This window comes from Neoarius graeffei, chromosome 12 (assembly GCF_027579695.1).
Source record: "Neoarius graeffei isolate fNeoGra1 chromosome 12, fNeoGra1.pri, whole genome shotgun sequence".
NCBI classification, from domain to species: Eukaryota; Metazoa; Chordata; class Actinopteri; order Siluriformes; family Ariidae; genus Neoarius; species Neoarius graeffei.
In genome coordinates, this window is record NC_083580.1 from 18,358,586 (window position 1) to 18,378,285 (window position 19,700).

Below are 19,700 nucleotides of genomic sequence, written 5' to 3' on the forward strand. Positions count from 1 at the left end.
TATCAGAATGCAAGCAATCGAAGGAATAGGACACTTGTTATGAATGTTGACTTCAACAAATAATTAGCCCTGAAACAAGTAAAGAGCAGTGTAGTTTGTAGTTGCAAGCATTACGAAAATTTTGTAAAGCCACGCTATATGAAAACGGTATACACGGTATAGAACCCCAAGCTGAAGCAGAGTACCAAATATCAAGCAGTTGTGATTTGTAGTTGCTGAGAAAAACGTTATGAAAATTTTGTAAAGCCACGCTACCTGTTTCATAAATACATTCAGTTGGTAAACAGGAAGTCGATGCGCAACAGACCTGAAAACGGTATGCATGGTATAGAACCGCAAGCTGAAGCTCAGTACCAAATATCAAGCAGTTGTGATTTGTAGTTGCTGAGAAAAATAGTGTGGCTTCACAAAATTTCCATAACATATGTTTTGTAAATACATTGTCAGTACACAGGAAGTCGATGTGCGACAGACCTGAAAACGGTATACACGGTATAGAACCCCAAGCTGAAGCTCAGTACCAAATATCAAGCAGTTGTGATTTGTAGTTGCTGAGAAAAATGTTACAAAAATTTTGTAAAGCCACGCTAGATGTTTCGTAAATACATTCAGTTGGTAAACAGGAAGTCGATGTGCGACAGACCTGAAAACGGTATATACAGTACAGAACCCCAAGCTGAAATTTGGTACCAAGTACCAATGATTTGTGGCTGCTGAGAAAAAGGGTGTTTCGGACGGACGGAGATATGGACGGACAGACATAAACCAGTATAAGATCTTCAGGCGTCTCTTGTTTGGGGCAAGGTTAATATTTATGACTCTACTATCAGAAAGACACTGAGGAAAAATGGAATACATGGCAGAATATCATAGTATCAAAATGGGAGTCTCAAGGCAGAAATCATTGCTCGCTGAGAACAACATGAATGCTCATTTCGAGTTTGCCAAGAAGCACCTAGCTGATCCTCAAGAGTTCTGGAACAATGTTTGATGGACAGATTAATCAGAAGTGGAACTTTTTTGGTGACACAGGTCCCATTATGTCTGGTGAAAACCAGTTTTGGAATGGCCGAGTCAATCTCCAGATCTAAATCCCATCCAGTTGTCGTGGCAGAACCTGAAATGCACGGTTAATGCTTGAAAGCCTACAAATGGCACTGAGCTGAAGCAGTTCTGGAAGGAGGAGTGGGCCAAAATTCCACCATAGCATTCTGAGACACTAATCAATAACTACAGGAAGTATTTGGTTTCGGTTATTGCTGCTAAAGGGAGGATAAGCAGTTATTAGTTCACTTTTTCACACAGGTGCACACTAGGTGTTGCATAACTTTCTTTCATAAAGACATGAAACATACTGTACATCACATTGTTGCGTTCTTTGTTTACTCAGGGTCCCATTTAGGCATTATTTTGTTTTGGTTAAAGATCTGATGACGTTCGGTGCAAAAATCCACAAAAGTAGCGGGCAAACATTTTTTCCACAGCACTTTATACGAACATGTTTTGGCCAAAACTTGCAGTTTCTCCTCAAACATCGTGTCACAGTGTGTTATGCCAAACAGGTGCAAATATCTGAGCTGACTGGCATATAGAAGCCAAACAGATTTGATCATTTACCATTCAGTGGTCTAGAGGCGAGTATATAGGCCACGTTTTTTCTCTGGTAGGGACCACCGATGCCTTCAACCTCCCAGAATAGATCTACATCCGCCGGGTGAAGGTCCAGATAATGCCTACACACTGCAGAGAGGAAGAAATTTTGAATTGTTTACAGATTAGAAAATAAAAGGCATCTTTGTCTTCTACAAAATATAAATCCACTATGTTCAATTATGAAGGAAAAAAAAAAAAGACTTTACTCGGTCGTTTATTTTTAAGGCAAGATGTAATAGATAGCAGTGATCATTTTGGTCGATTATTTTTCATATTTTTGGAAAATTACATCTATAAACATGTCTTCTCTTACACAGTAGTAAATAAATACTCAAACCTAAACAGAATTTTTATTTTTTTTAAATTTCACTATTAGGGCTTATAATGATTAAATAAAGTAAAGCTATTGACTATAGAGGAAACACATTAAACATTTTTGAATTTGTTGGGGGTTTTTTTCTAAAAAACTTGTTTTTGGGAGCAGTGTGTTCTATATTCACAACCAAAAATCTCAGTTTCTGTTCATCCATATCCCTAATTAGAAGAAATTTCCCAAAATGGAGATTATTGTTGGATTTATGTTAATGGCATGAAATAATTGTAATAAGCACATTTATGCAAATTTATATCTATTAGACAAAGCATTATTTGCATAAATAAATGTAACTTTGTGGTCCATTACAAAAAATACTTAAGAATAATAAGTAATACAAGGTGTTTCAAAAAATTTGATATCATTTCACAATGTAATAACTTTGCCAATTCTCGTTCAATTGACCTCAAATTTTAACAGCATGTGTGGAAACGGGTCAAAAGTTTATGTTTATATCTTTTTAGGTATAGAAATGCCATTCACTGGAAAAGAAAAGGCGTTTTGTGTGTTAGAGTACGCTCGAACACAGTCGAACAAGACTGTGGAGCGTGCATTTATGAGAGAATTCTGTAAAAATGCACCAACTGCAATGCAGATTTGGACACGGCACAAAAAGTTCAAAGAGGAAGGCTGTGTCTGCAGGACAAAAGGATCTGGACGACCACCAGCATCGGAAGAGACGGTCGAGCGAGCGGGTTAGCGAATATTGAAAATTTGTGAAATCGTTCATGGACTCCACATACATTTTGAATTTCTCGTTCAAATTTTGAGGAATAAATCTTATATTGCTCAAAATTAAGCCTGTTCAGTTTCATTTGCCTAGACTATATAGTTTCTGGGATATTTACATCTCAAATAGTCAAAAATTTTTTTAAACACCCCGTACTTAAGAATAATATAAGAATATCAACAATCAACTGGTGAAGACTGAGATAGAACATATTCACCTTTCACATGAAATTAAAATCTACGTGAATATTCTGTTCAAACACCATCAGGAAATTTTTCATGTTTTGTGATACAATATTGCCTGGACATTTATTTAAAAAAAAAAAAGCATGAATCACTTGATCAGTGAGACAGATTTATAATGACAACCCTGTTGTAAATAAACCACTTGCAGATATTCAACACCAGAATTAATATACAATCATAAACCTACCATTTAAATGTTCTTTTACATTTTCTTTGCTTTTTTCCCCCCCAAACAAGCCCAATTTTGGCATGAACACCACCAAAAAAAATGTGTCAACCTGGTTGCCCGTTTTGAACACATTTCACAGAGTGACACATTTTAGCCAACACTTCAATTCACACAAGCTACACTATGGTCACAAACTCTACGACTTGAAAAACTGCAGAAACTGCCTTGTTAATTCATGGACTGCTGAACGCAAGCATTCAAACATTGAAGAGATAAACAGAACTTTGATTACTAATGTCTCAGAGTTGTTACCAGATTTCTAGAGACATCATGGGACAGAGACTTAAAGCATATACGCAGCACCATGGCCTCACTTTCGTTTATAAACGCCTTGAGACCCAAAGAATGGCACAGGAATAGTTTTAAGCGTTAACAATAAATCTAATATAGTAATTTTTACGATTAAAGTGATTTATATACGTAGCGGTCTGAGTGAATGACCTTGACGTCCGTAACGTCACAGCAGGAAGTCTATCAGTCTCATTGCCATTTCCGCTATACTAAAACACAGAGCTGACTGCAACTCCGATCCTCCATTTTGAACTAATTTATCGCCATGCCATGTAGATGTGCCAGCAATATGACAGAAGGTGGATTTATGTTGCATTCATGGCCCGAGAATGTTCAAACTACAAAGATTTGGATGCGTTTTGCAAGAAGTTCACAGGTACATCGGGCGCCTACAAAGTGGTCTCTCCTCTGCTCTGCACATTTTACTGAAGGTACGAAACCTCTGATCTGTTGAGGAGCATTGGCTATAAGCCCGTATTGAAAGAGTGCAGTACCAACAGTTAAAGAAAACTACAAGAAAAGGAAAGTATTTATTTTTTAAAACGAAAGTAAGTTCAGTTGCACCAGTTCTCCTGGAGCGTGAGCCGAGGGTTGTTGGTAAAACCCGGGCCGGGATGGGACAGGACATATCGCTTGGACAGTGACCTCCCCGCGGTTGTTGCTAAAACCGGTGATGTTCCATTCCGTCCCAGGTTTTAGTAATTGCCTGAGCCCAGCAATAATGGTGGAGTATTCCATATGGAGAAAATGTAGAACGAGTGGAGCAGCCATCTGATTTCTAAACTGGATATTGCTGCCATCTCGCCCTTACGTGGAAGAAGTGAATAGACGGAGAACTGAACGAACAACTGAAAGTCAGATTGTTTCAAAACAATCAGCCACAAGATCGGCCTTCAAGAAGCGAGAACGCAGACGGGTAAGCTCCGACTCTCATTTAGATATAAAAACAACACGTTGTTTACCTGCATTTAGATTAATACATGTAACTTGTATTGTGTTTAAGTTTCCGGTATAAGATTATTTAATTTGCTTCAGAATGTGATTGTCTCAGTTCATCTGATTATATACGTAATTAGCCTTTTACATTTTATCAGTGAAAATGCATTCATGTACATGTAGCTGCATAAGTTATAACACCTATCCTGTTTTAATGAGAGTCGACCCACAATCATTGAAGTCAAATCAGTCTTAGTTGAGCAAGTGGGTAACGGTATTTCTTACTTTCACCATAAATTTCTATTTATATGACTTTGGTCTATAGCTGTAAAAGGCCTCGGTCTTAAAACCGGTTCCCGCTGTGACGTCATGCGCTCAGGGCTGGCTGGCTCAGCGGGGCAGCTCGAATGCCAACTTTGCGGTCGATTTTAACTCTCAAAAGTATATTTTCTTAATTCCCATTTATGCAGCATACAAGAGTCAAGGGTGGAGATACTATCCACTCCGAAATGTATTTTAAAATAAAGGTTCTGCACATCTCCTTTAAGGTGCAGTGACTATCTAGGTCCAGTCCATGTCACACTGGTTGTTTAAATAAATAAGAGGTCTATTATTTCAGACTATAACATTGTATTATAGATCTGACATCTGAAGTACCATGTTAGTCAAAATATTCTGTCCCACATCATTTTCTCATGTGATCTGCATGTTAGAAACTCCCAAACATGAATATAAACCCAACAATTTAAATTTAAAAAAAAATTCTCTCTAACACTTTGCCATAGCTGGAGACAAAGGGTACTTGAGGCCAAGATCATCCTCTTTAAAAGAATCCACAAAATCCTCCAGCATCTGCAGCCCATAGCCTTTTCCCCGGTGAGCTTTCCTCACAAATATGGAGTCCATGACAGGAAGGAAGTATTCCTGCCTCAAAGAGTCATCCCAAACGCCTGCAAGAGGCACACACACAAAGAATAAATGAATGAAACATTAACAAAAGTCATATTTCAGTTGCATTTCTTCTATTCATATTAGTGACTCAGATTCAAGTCACATAAGACTTGAGTATGAGACGGAAGACTCAAGTTCTGGAAACAAAATTCTAATAAATTAGTACAACCCTGATTCCAAAAAAGTTGGGACAAAGTACAAATTGTAAATAAAAACGGAATGCAATAATTTACAAATCTCAAAAACTGATATTGTATTCACAATAGAACGTAGACAACATATCAAAATGTCGAAAGTGAGACATTTTGAAATTTCATGCCAAATATTGGCTCATTTGAAATTTCATGACAGCAACACATCTCAAAAAAGTTGGGACAGAGGCAATAAGAGGCTGGAAAAGTTAAAGGTACAAAAAAGGAACAGCTGGAGGACCAAATTGCAACTCATTAGGTCAATTGGCAATAGGTCATTAACATGACTGGGTATAAAAAGAGCATCTTGGAGTGGCAGCGGCTCTCAGAAGTAAAGATGGGAAGAGGATCACCAATCCCCCTAATTCTGCGCCGACAAATAGTGGAGCAATATCAGAAAGGAGTTCGACAGTGTAAAATTGCAGAGAGTTTGAACATATCATCTACAGTGCATATCATCATCAAAAGATTCAGAGAATCTAGAAGAATCTCTTTGCGTAAGGCTCAAGGCCGGAAAACCATACTGGGTGCCCGTGATCTTCGGGCCGTTAGACGGCACTGCATCACATACAGGCATGCTTCTGTATTGGAAATCACAAAATGGGCTCAGGAATATTTCCAGAGAACATCATCTGTGAACACAATTCACCGTGCCATCCACCGTTGCCAGCTAAAACTCTATAGTTCAAAGAAGAAGCCGTATCTAAACATGATCCAGAAGCGCAGACGTCTTCTCTGGGCCAAGGCTCATTTAAAATGGACTGTGGCAAAGTGGAAAACTGTTCTGTGGTCAGACAAATCAAAATTTGAAGTTCTTTATGGAAATCAGGGACGCCGTGTCATTCGGACTAAAGAGGAGAAGGACGATCCAAGTTGTTATCAGTGCTCAGTTCAGAAGCCTGCATCTCTGATGGTATGGGGTTGCATTAGTGCATGTGGCATGGGCAGCTTACACATCTGGAAAGACACCATCAATGCTGAAAGGTATATCCAGGTTCTAGAGCAACATATGCTCCCATCCAGACGACATCTCTTTCAGGGAAGACCTTGCATTTTCCAACATGACGATGCCAAACCACATACTGCATCAATTACAGCATCATGGCTGCGTAGAAGAAGGGTCCGGGTACTGAACTGGCCAGCCTGCAGTCCAGATCTTTCACCCATAGAAAACATTTGGCGCATCATAAAACGATAGATACGACAAAAAAGACCTAAGGCAGTTGAGCAACTAGAATCCTACATTAGACAAGAATGGGTTAACATTCCTATCCCTAAACTTGAGCAACTTGTCTCCTCAGTCCCCAGACGTTTACAGACTGTTGTAAAGAGAAAAGGGGATGTCTCACAGTGGTAAACATGGCCTTGTCCCAACTTTGAGATGTGTTGTTGTCATGAAATTTAAAATCACCTAATTTTTCTCTTTAAATGATACATTTTCTCAGTTTAAACATTCGATATGTCATCTATGTTCTATTCTGAATAAAAAATGGAATTTTGAAACTTCCACATCATTGCATTCCGTTTTTATTTACAATTTGTTCTTTGTCCCAACTTTTTTGGAATCGGGGTTGTATTTAAGAATTAAGATTATTTTCTTGAACCACAATAAAAGCATTCCATTACATACTCAACAGCCACTTTATTATGAACACCATACAAACACTGAGCAGGAATTCCCTCTGCTCTCAAAACAGCCTCAGTTCTTTGTGGCCTGGATTCCACAAGGTCCATTGTTGGGAACATCTAGCTTTAAAGCTAGACGGCCTTTTGATTTCATAAAATTGGTGAAATTTAGTTCACTCTGAAATTTGGTCATTGTGATATATGTTTATTTCTGCAATATCTTTTAAAAAAAACATCAGGCTATTCTGTGGCTGGGAAGTTATTTGAGGGGATTCCCAAGCAAATAACATGGATGAACTTGTGCAGTCAAACAAACAGAGGAAGTCCGGTGTGCGCATGCGCAGACAGTGGCGATCCTAGAGTGATTTACCGTATTTTCCGGACTATACGTCGCTCCGGAGTTTAAGTCGCATCAGCCAAAAAATGCATTATGAAGACGAAAAAAACATATATACGTCGCACCGGACTATAAGTCGCACTTTTTTGAAGGGTTATTCTATCCATAGAATCTGTGATTCTATCTGATAAGCGGCGCGTGGTTACTGCACGACTGCATTGTTTATTTAATAAACGAACAGCTGAGCAGTGATAACGTGCCCTTTGCCCTGTAAGTAGCCTAGTCTGATTATTTTAAATATCTACTACTATCTTTAATACTATCACTATCGTTATTACTAATAGCCTATATTATTATTATAACTAATATTAGTAGCCTATTACTGATGCATTAATCAGTTTGCTTTTAGAATATTTTTACCGGTAGGGCTTATTATCGCCCCATGGCTCTTTCATCTGGGTTATTAAAGCTGCAGTCATCATCGAGGAGTGTCATTCTTCATTTTTGTCGAATTTTATTTCATCAAATCAGAGGTCAAGTAGGCTATAGGTATATCATCTCCAAAGACAGGTACGATAGTAAAAACAACCGTCTAGTGAAAAAAAAAACCCAACAACAACCGCTTTTAAATCCCCTACTTAAATCCTTAAAATGAGTCATTTAACTCATGTCTTGTGTGATCTGATCTCCAATGGTGAAATAAACCGGTTGTGATAAGTACAGTCTATTATTTTAGAAGATAAATGTAATATATAATTTAATATATAGACTAATAAAAATTAATATTTTATAATATAATATCACGACATATTACTGTCTGTAACTGTCACTAAAGCGTTTTCTAAGATCATAATGTCTGATATTATTATTATTATTATTATTATTATTTTACACACACAATAAGCGCATGTGCGTAAAGTTATAGTAAACCATCCCCCGCCTTTTTTTTTTTTTTTTTTTTGAGTCGCCGGACCCACCCACCTCCTGCGTTCTGGGACCTCCCACTTCACAAATTAAGCACTGCCTAAAATCACTACATAACTTATTTAAATAACTATAGGCCTATCATTAATAATAAAACACAGGTCAATCAAGTTTATCAAGCTGATGATTTCACTCCAAATCAGCAAATCCATTGAATTCCTCATCCTCGGTGTCGCTTCTGAACAACTCTGCCTCCAGCGGCAGATGAAGCGCCGTTTCCTCTTCTTCTGCGTGGCTGTCGTCAGACTCAGCATCAGCTCCAGTTATTCCACGGTGAAAAAAAAAAAACAAAAAACATATATACGTCGCACCGGAGTATAAGTCGCATGGCCAGCCGAATCATGAAAAAAAGTGCGACTTATAGTCCGAAAAATACGGTACTCCCCGGGCGAAACCCCCTGCTGGCGCCCCCCCGGCCTTCTTGTTTTTTTTTTTCGGGGTTTTTTTTTTGGGGGACCTTTTTTTTTTTTGCGCCCGCGCTCGTAAAGCCCCCCCCGCGTTGGGCTCTGTATTAGCCAACAGAATGTTAACAGCTTTTAGAGATGGGATTTATGGCTCTTTGATGGGATCCGCATCTTTGTGATCCGTTCTTTGAAAAGAGCCGTTCAAAAGACTGGCTCATTTGGCTCTTTTTAAATATTTATTCAGTTTTAAGAAGACAGCGTCTAAAGAAGCCAGATCCCTCTGCTTAGACAGTGACATCGATATTTCTGGACATACCTTTTATATAAAGCAACCTAGACTTACATTATTGTAACCCCTAAACGCTCATAAATAACCATTAAAAAACAATGAGGGCTTCAATGAATGTCCATGCAAAACAAACAAAATGACGAAAGAATAAATTAAATGAACGTCTGTGCAAAGTAGTTTTCCCACAACATTATCATTAATATCACACAACATTATAAACTATATACAAAACAATTTGAACTATTAGGCAAACAGATAAAACTTGAATAAATAAAAGGCAAATGCTGTTTAGCCTACTTCTTGTCCTTGGGCAAAAAAGAACGACAGAAAGAACGGCTCCCCCAGCTCGAGACTCGGTTCTCATCGTTCATGCCTAGGAGCCGTTCAAAAGAATCGGTTCGTTCGCGAATGTCACAACACTAACAGCTTTACATGGTCATTTAAACATTTATCGTCGTGTGTTGTACGTCGCGGACACGGCCCGTTATAAATTTGCTGTTACCAGAAGGGCAATGATCAAGTCGTAATGTATTACTTAAGACTCTGTGTAATGTCATAGTAGTGTAGTACTATGGTAGTAAAGTCTTTTTGATGACTAGTACAACGTTCCGCTGGTGGGATTGTGCATATTATGGGGCTACAAGTTAGGTACACACACACTGATGACGTCACCTGCGCAACTTTGGTATTGGGCTTCCCCATCCAAAATGTTCACCCCCCTGCCCGTCTTGGTTTTTTTTTTTCGGGGTTTTTTTGGGGGGGGGACCTTTTTTTTTTTGGGACCGTTTTTTTTTTTCGCGCCCGCGCTCGTGCCGCCCCCCGCGATGCCGCCCCGGGCGGCTGCCCGGGCGGCCCGCCCCCAGGACCGCCCCTGTGCGCAGATTTACTTGCTTCTTCTTCTTTTCCTTCTTCTTTTGGGTTTTACAGCAGCTGGCATCCACAGTGTTGCATTACTTCCATCTACAGGCTTACCTTGACCGTTGCATCGTTCTGTCGCTAAACGAACAGCTGATCACACAGAGGTGCTCACTGACTGCCGATATTTATTAGTTCGGTCCTGTGTTTCCTTTCCTTCGCAACATAACGTCGTCTTCTCGTTTTCCGTTACTATAGTCAGTCTTTGATGTTTCAGTCACATCCTCCATTTTCTTCTCCTGTCTCAAATTTGTATCCCACAATGCCTTGTGCAAATGGGGAAAGCCCACCACGTGATGCATGACGTAGTATCTTGTATCGGGTCATAGTGAAGCAAGAAATAATAGCGGAGAATTTAGGGCCACGTGGCCCTAAATTCATTAATTGTTCTATTTTTAAAAAAACTAATAAAATTGGAAGTCTATGATTCGAATTCAGTAGCTTTCGGTCCACCAAACAAAAATAATTGAGTGTCAGTGAAAATTCTTTTTATGACCTAAACTTGAAAAATCTGAAAGGCAGTCTAGCTTTAAAATTCTTTTCCATGTGACATGATGGCATCATATCATCGCTGCAGGTTTGTCAGCTGCACATTCATGCTGTAAATCTCCCATTCTAACACACACAAAGTACTCAATTGAATTTAGATCTGTCCACTGGAGAAGCCACTGAACATGACTGAACTTGTATCATGTTCATGTAACCCGGTTAAGACAACTCGTGCATTATGACGTGGTGTGTTATCATGCTGGAATTCACCATCATCATATGGGCAACTTCGTGGCCATAAAGAAATCCACATCCTCAACAAACACTCAGGACATTCAAACAATACCCGATTAATATTAAGGGGCCCAATGAGTGTTAAGATAAAATTCTTCACACTAACAATTTTTGGATGTGACATCAAAAGTGCAAACTTTTGCTGGAGATTACACATGTTCTACAAACCCTGCGAATTTTAAATACCATCACAAACAGCATCATATGTATAACATGAAAGAGACCTGAATGAACACTAAAAGTATAGATCTGAATTAAGGCCTGACTGATAAACCAAAGTGCCGATATCATCAGTCGATATAAGCTAACTAGCGATAAATTGACGTCGGCATTTATAGTGGCTGATAAATGACAGTTTAAAAAAAGGAAAAGAGAGCCAGACGATGGATTTTATAAGTGTTGTCATTGTGTAGTTTGTCCACCAGAGGACACACTGCAACTCCACAACAATCAGCTGAACCAAGCAGAGATCAGAATAGCAAAGGCATGTCAAAACAGATGAAGGATTTCAGCCATTTTAAAAAGAGAGTCAGTTTCAGTTGTACGCATAAATCAATAGCATACATGTATAAATTGTATCTTTAAGTTGACAAATTATTTTTTGTACAGTACCTTTATAAATAAAAATATTTCATAGTTATATTAACATTGCATATACGCTATATTTCAGTGATGGAGATGGATTAAACTTTTTTCCTAATTAAGTAGTCTATAAAACACAATTAACAAGTGTTGCCAGGCAAAACAAACCTCGCCCGGTAGCACTTAGGATGAATATGAAGGAGGATACCGCGAAAAAAAGATTTTGACCTTTTTGGTGACCTTGACCTTGTGTGAGAACATACTTGGCCAATAAACATGGTTCTGATTCTCTGCTGCTCTCAGCCAATCAGAACACACTGTGGCTGAGAGCAGTAATCAGAACACACCGTACTGTTCTCAGCCAATCAGAACACACTGTACTGCACGATTGTTACATTCTTACAGCACCATGACATAGTGGCTACCGCCTCTATATGAAGCAGTAGCCACAAAAACCTTGACCGGATGACCCCCAAAATGTTGGAGGTTCTATTTGAGACCAGTGCCCATCTATCCTGAAAGTTTCATGAAGATTGGTCCAGCCGTTTTCCCATAAGATCATTGACAAAAAAACAAAGAAACAAACAAAGAAACCCCGCCGAAAACAATACCTCGCCTCCTGTTGGACTCCATCCCAGGAGAGGTAATAAATGTGCATGTGTCCAGATGAATAGTTATGTATATAAGGAAGGAATTCTGTTGTGTACCTAGTTAAAAGTGGTGGTTGTTTGTTTGTTTGTTTGTTTTTTTGGGGGGGTGCTTTTTTCCCCCCATGTAGACCTGCTTGACTACTTTTGGACTATTCACAATATTTACCTCGCCCGGGACAGAGTCCACCAGGGGGCGAGGTATTGTTTTCGGTGGGGTTTCTTTGTTTGTTTTGTTAAATGATCTTATGGGAAAACAGCTGGACCAATCTTCATGAAACTTCCAGGATAGTTGGGCATTGGTCTCAAATAGAACCTCCAACATTTTGGGGGGGGGGGGGGGGGGGGGGGGGTGTCATCCGGTCAAGGTTTTTGTGGCTACTGCTTCATATACAGTGGTGCTTGAAAGTTTGTGAACCCTTTAAAATTTTCTACATTTCTGCAAAAATATGACCGAAAACATCATCAGATTTTCACACAAGTCCTAAAAGTAGATAAAGAGAACCCGGTTAAACAAATGAGACAAAAATATTATACTTGGTCATTTATTTATTGAGGAAAATGATCCAATGTTACATATCTGTGAGTGGCAAAAGTATGTGAACCTCTAGGATTAGCAGTTAATTTGAAGGTGAAATTAGAGTCAGGTGTTTACAATCAATCAATCAATGGGATGACAATCAGGTGTGAGTGGGCACCCTGTTTTATTTAAAGAACAGGGATCTATCAAAGTCTGATCTTCACAACACATGTTTGTGGAAGTGTCCTCATGGCACGAACAAAGGAGATTTCTGAGGACCTCAGAAAAAGCGATGTTAATGCTCATCAGACTGGAAAAGGTTACAAAACCATCTCTAAAGAGTTTGGACTCCACCAATCCACAGTCAGACAGATTGTGTACAAATGGAGGAAATTCAAGACCATTGTTACCCTCCCCAGGAGTGGTTGATCAACAAAGATCACTCCAAGAGCAAGGTGTGTAATAGTCAGCGAGGTCACAAAGGACCCCAGGGTAACTTCTAAGCAACTGAAGGCCTCTCTCACATTGGCTAATTTTAATGAGTCCACAATCAGGAAAACACTGAACAACAATGGTGTGCATGGCAAGGTTGCAAGGAGAAAGACATTGCTGTTCGTCTGCAGTTTGCTTAAGATCACGTGGACAAGCCAGAAGGCTATTGGAAAAATGTTTTGTGGATGGATGAGACCAAAATAGAACTTTTTGGTTTAAATGAGAAGCATAATGTTTGGAGAAAGGAAAACACTGCATTCCAGCATAAGAACCCTACCCCATCTGTGAAACATGGTGGTGGTAGTATCATGGTTTGGGTCCGTTTTGTTGAATCTGGGCCAGGACAGCTTGCCATCATTGATGGAACAATGAATTCTGAATTATACCTAAAGGAAAATGTCAGGACATCTGTCCATGAATTGAATCTGAAGAGAAAGTGGGTTATGCAGCAAGACAACAACCCTAAGCACACAAGTCGTTCTACCAAAGAATGGTTAAAGAAGAATAAAGTTAATGTTTTGGAATGGCCAAGTCAAAGTCCTGACCTTAATCCAATCGAAATGTTGTGGAAGGACCTGAAGTGAGCAGTTTATGTGAGGAAACCCACCAACATCCCAGAGTTGAAGCTGTTCTGTACGGAGGAACGGGCTAAAATTCCTCCAAGCCGGTGTGCAGGACTGATCAACAGTTACCGGAAACGTTTAGTTGCAGTTATTGCTGCACGAGGGGGTCACACCAGATACTGAAAGCAAAGGTTCACATACTTTTGCCACTCACAGATATGTAATATTGGATCATTTTCCTCAATAAATAAAGGACCAAGTATAATATTTTTGTCTCACTTGTTTAACTGGGTTCTCTTTATCTACTTTTAGGACTTGTGTGAAAATCTGATGATGTTTTAGGTCATATTTACGCAGAAATATAGAAAATTCTCAAGGGTTCACAAACTTTCAAGCACCACTGTAGAGGTAGTAGCCATATGTCATTCTGTTGTAAAAATGTAAGAGTGTAACAATCGTGCAGTATGGTGTGTTCTGATTGGCTGACAGCAGTACGGTGTGTTCTGATTGGCTGACAGCAGTACAGTGTGTTCTGATTGGCTGACAGCAGTAAGCAGTACAGTGTGTTCTGATTGGCTGACAGCAGCAGAGAACTATGTTTATTGGCCAAGTATGTTCACACACAAGGTCAAAATCAAGGTCAAGGTCATCAAAAAGGGTCAAAATCGTTTTTTCACGATATCTTCCTTCATATGCATCATAAGTGCTACCGGGTAAGGTTTGTTTTGCCTGGCAACACTTGTTTAATATATTTCTATTTGAATGAAGACATTTGTCTTTTGTTGAGGGGGAAGTATCGGCTCATTTTTAACGTTATCAGTATTGGTGTCAAAAATCCCTTAACGGTTGGACCCTAATTTGAATACATTTCCTGTTTTGGATATACATCATTAAGAAAAAAACTGTTGTTATGAATGTGATGTGTCTGGACCAGCAATCTATATATTTGATGCAAAAAATTACTAATTTATATATAATTCCACCAGAGTTGATAAATATAGTGAAATAGAAACATGTAAACGTAAAGAAGTATTTTTTTTTCTGTGCTCACTTTATTTTCCTATGGTAACGTTGATATTTACATGAAAATACAAATAAATACCTGCAGAAGGGGCAGCAGAGCAACAAAATGAATGAACGAGGCAATTTATTGTCACGTGTGTGTTTTAAAAATGTATCTGAATTTGTGTCCTTTGTTTAGGTTACACTGTATTATAGGACTAAACACCACTGTAACATAGAAATTCACCAGATCTCCACTAGAGGGCGATCAAGATACACTATAATGGCTATGATGTATAAACTATTGAATAATTAGCTGCAGATATTAAGAGGGTAAACAGACCTTTTGGTTTGACTGAGTAGAAGCCCACAGCTTGGCCATCCTTCCAGAAGATTTTGGCGTAGTCGTTTTCACTGTGGCACAGAAAGGGCATCTCTCCACGTCCCACCTCTTTAGTGCGGTAAACAATGCAGTTCAACACAAACAGGATGATCCTCTCACCCACAGACTTCACCTTGGAGTGATAAATAAAATAGACCTCAATTTCCTACCTGACTCTGGCCTTAAACATCCATCCATCCATTATCTGTAGCCGCTTATCGTGTTCTAGGCAAGCTGGAGCCAATCCCAGCTGACTATGGGCGAGAGGCGGGGTACACCCTGGACAAGTCGCCAAGTTATCGCAGGGCCTTGAACAGCCAATTATTATAATTTGTATATTCTTTAAACTTAATGTTGCACTGGGGCGTGTCTAGGGCCAGGCTATTGGGCTGAAAGCCCAAATCTGTCCTGCTGGATGTAGGTCACATAATCTTTTGAATGGTGGGACCATGGCGTAGGTTAACATTACCATCACATACTTTCGATGAGTATATGTTCAACTGTTTCATTTTGATTCTCATCAAATGCGCACACACATACACACACCAACTACATTCCCTGATCTCTCAGGTTTTACAAATACTTATTAGGACATGAGAGGTAAAACTTTTGTTGACACAGTTACCATGGTTAACCTAAGTACCATGTTATTTAACTATATTGTAATTAATCTGTCTAAAGTTTGAAATCATCATAATTTTCTATCAGGCAGATAGCTAACAATGTTAGCTGGCTAATGTCAATAGATAAACATTAGTTTACCGGTATGTATAAAATTCAATGATTTATATAATTTTAAAAAGCATACTATAGGTTTCCCACTACATCTGAGGTTTTGTGTATTCACTTCAATTCCGGCTTATTTAGACTAGCTAAATGTTGATGGACATCAGAATGTTTTTTGCTGCTCCTTGGAGTGGTGGAGCAGGAGCTGAGGGTGCAGTTCAGCCAGAATCGGTTAGTAGTCGGTTACAGGGAGAGCAGTGATCTCATTTTATGTTTCAGGGTTGAAAGGATGAAATGAGAAAACCAGCCAATTTCTCATATTGGTCATTTGTGTTTATAAAGAAGCCAATGAAAACGCTGACAAAAAATGTTGGTCAATGAGCCCTTTCTTCACGAATAAAATGGGATACTGACGAAACATAAGTGGGGTTTCCATTGCAGTTTCCTGGAAATTATAAGTGATATTTTAACATTTTTGATAGACAACCCCGATTCCAAAAAAGTTGGGACAAAGTACAAATTGTAAATAAAAACGGACTGCAATGATGTGGAAGTTTCAAAATTCCATATTTTATTCAGAATAGAACATAGATGACATATCAAATGTTTAAACTGAGAAAATGTATCATTTAAAGAGAAAAATTAGGTGATTTTAAATTTCATGACAACAACACATCTCAAAAAAGTTGGGACAAGGCCATGTTTACCACTGTGAGACATCCCCTTTTCTCTTTACAACAGTCTGTAAACGTCTGGGGACCGAGGAGACAAGTTGCTCAAGTTTAGGGATGGGAATGTTAACCCATTCTTGTCTAATGTAGGATTCTAGTTGCTCAACTGTCTTAGGTCTTTTTTGTCGTATCTCCCGTTTTATGATGCGCCAAATGTTTTCTATGGGTGAAAGATCTGGACTGCAGGCTGGCCAGTTCAGTACCCGGACCCTTCTTCTACGCAGCCATGATGCTGTGATTGATGCAGTATGTGGTTTGGCATTGTCATGTTGGAAAATGCAAGGTCTTCCCTGAAAGAGACGTCGTCTGGATGGGAGCATATGTTGCTCTAGAACCTGGATATACCTTTCAGCATTGATGGTGTCTCTCCAGATGTGTAAGCTGCCCATGCCACACGCACTAATGCAACCCCATACCATCAGAGATGCAGGCTTCTGAACTGAGCGCTGATAACAACTTGGGTCGTCCTTCTCCTCTTTAGTTCGAATGACATGGCGTCCCTGATTTCCATAAAGAACTTCAAATTTTGATTCGTCTGACCACAGAACGGTTTTCCACTTTGCCACAGTCCATTTTAAATGAGCCTTGGCCCAGAGATGATGTCTGCACTTCTGGATCATGTTTAGATACGGCTTCTTCTTTGAACTATAAAGTTTTAGCTGGCAACGGCGGATGGCACGGTGAATTGTGTTCACAGATAATGTTCTCTGGAAATATTCCTGAGCCCATTTTGTAATTTCCAATACAGAAGCATGCCTGTATGTGATGCAGTGCCGTCTAAGGGCCCGAAGATCACAGGCACCCAGTATGGTTTTCCGGCCTTGACCCTTACGCACAGAGATTCTTCCAGATTCTCTGAATCTTTTGATGATATTATGCACTGTAGATGATATGTTCAAACTCTTTGCAATTTTACACTGTCGAACTCCTTTCTGATATTGCTCCACTATTTGTCGGCGCAGAATTAGGGGGATTGGTGATCCTCTTCCCATCTTTACTTCTGAGAGCCGCTGCCACTCCAAGATGCTCTTTTTATACCCAAGTCATGTTAATGACCTATTGCCAGTTGACCTAATGAGTTGCAATTTGGTCCTCCAGCTGTTCCTTTTTTGCACCTTTAACTTTTCCAGCCTCTTATTGCCCCTGTACCAACTTTTTTGAGATGTGTTGCTGTCATGAAATTTCAAATGAGCCAATATTTGGCATGAAATTTCAAAATGTCTCACTTTCAACATTTGATATGTTGTCTATGTTCTATTGTGAATACAATATCAGTTTTTGAGATTTGTAAATTATTGCATTCCATTTTTATTTACAATTTGTACTTTGTCCCAACTTTTTTGGAATCGGGGTTGTAACAAAGTTGCGATTGGTCTGTTTCCATTAAGTAAAGTTATGTGATTAAAGCTGGATTTTCTCTTCTCACGATAGCTCTTAGAGAGAGCTCTTTTTGAAAAAGGCAGGTGTTCCAATTGCTCTTCATGTCACGTTAATGTGACTTAAATGCGAAAAACATGTTTCCATTTCAATTTTGCAAACTATTGCTTTATCAAATCGCCTGAAAAACCACCTCATGCGAGCATAAAAACTTTGTGATATTTCAGGGTTTGTTTGTTTTTTAATTCACCTGTTTCCATTACTTATTTTTCAGTTTGCGTTTTCAAATTGCGCGACAAGCAGGTTAATGGAAACACGGGTACAGATGAAAGTAACATTACTCAGTCAGTGGCTGTTGAACGACCAGCTATTTTACCTAATGTTAACGTGGCTAGGGTATGCCACCAGAGCCTCACAAGTTACTGATAGAAAGAAATATAACCATGTAGTGAAAACAGAGGAATGAAAACAGAATGATGTGAGAAAAGCTTTGTGTGCATATAGGACAGAATAACATTACAAACCCCAAACATCTGGCAATGTGTAACAGCCCCTGACCTCAGTATACTGTCACACAAACTGCTGAAAAAGTTAATGCTGGCTAAAACAAAGGTGTCAACATGAACTTTTTCAGCAGCAGTTTGTGCTACAGCAGCTCTTCTACAGGACTGGATCATATGTGCTAGCTTTCATGCCCCGTGCGCATCAGTGAACCTGACACCCATGACCCTGTCACAGCTTCACCGGTTTCCTTCCTTGGACCACTAACCACTGCATACCAGGAACGCCCTACAAGACCTGCCATTTTGGAGATGCGCAGACCCAATCATCTCGCCATCACAATTTGGCCCTTGTCAAAGTCGCTCAGATCCTTACTCTTGCTCATTTTTCCTGCTTCCAACACATCAACTTCAAGAACCGACTGTTCTTTTGCTGCCTAACATATCCCACCCTTTGACAGGTGCCACTATAATGAGATAATCAGTGTTATTCACTTCACCTCTCAGTGGTCATAATGTGACAGCTGATTGGTGCATCTCCGCATTGCTTTCATAAAGTAAGTCACATTAACAGACCTTTATTTGACAGAATTATTTAACTGCTATTGACCATGCTAATTTCATCTTTGGAAAAAAAAAATTTTAAATGAAGGGAGACAAAGAAAGTCAATCAAATCATTGACTGAATCACAAGAGCAGGCAATGTCCTACCTTGACAAGGCCTTCTCGTGTGGAGTTTGTTGTTTTGAGGATATCTTCCACAGAGTACCACTGATTGTTCAGATAAAAAGCCACAGCTAGAGTGAGAAAGAAAAGAACGTGAGTACAGAGAAAGTAGCATTTTTCACAAGGAGTCTCATTTGAGTAGGACTCTATTTACATGAACAGCCTCTGTAATACATACGGTATGTACAGGTCAAAAAATAAGAAATCTCTGTTATTTCCCCAAAATTTAAAGCCCAGATATAAAAGTCTCAACTCATAATATACTATATGGTCAAATGTTTGTGGACACATGACCATTGTACCCACATGCAGTTTCTGAACATCCCATTCCAGATTTAGTCGCCCTTTGCTTGTTATAATAACCTCCAGTCTTCTGGGAAGGCTTTTCTTTAGATTTTGGAATGTGACTCTGGAGATTTGTGCTCATTCAAATTTCGTATTGATTAGAAAATACTACTATTGACCTTTAAAGCACTGAATGGTCTCGCGCCACAGTACCTGAGCGAACTTCTGGT

General features: G+C 39.2%; 1 protein-coding gene across 4 annotated transcripts in view; it reads right to left on the bottom strand.

Moving 5' to 3' along the window:
• Positions 1–19,700, bottom strand: part of LOC132895242 (soluble lamin-associated protein of 75 kDa-like) — a 57,957-nt gene that overhangs the window by 14,511 nt on the left and 23,746 nt on the right. For all 4 annotated transcript variants that reach the window (XM_060935601.1, XM_060935600.1, XM_060935604.1 and 1 more), the window contains 4 exons: positions 19,171–19,256; positions 15,087–15,258; positions 5,231–5,407; positions 1,618–1,740 (listed from right to left, as the gene is read on the bottom strand). In XM_060935601.1, the coding sequence (XP_060791584.1) occupies positions 1,618–1,740; positions 5,231–5,407; positions 15,087–15,258; positions 19,171–19,256 (558 nt within the window). The remainder of the gene's footprint in view (positions 1–1,617; positions 1,741–5,230; positions 5,408–15,086; positions 15,259–19,170; positions 19,257–19,700) is intronic.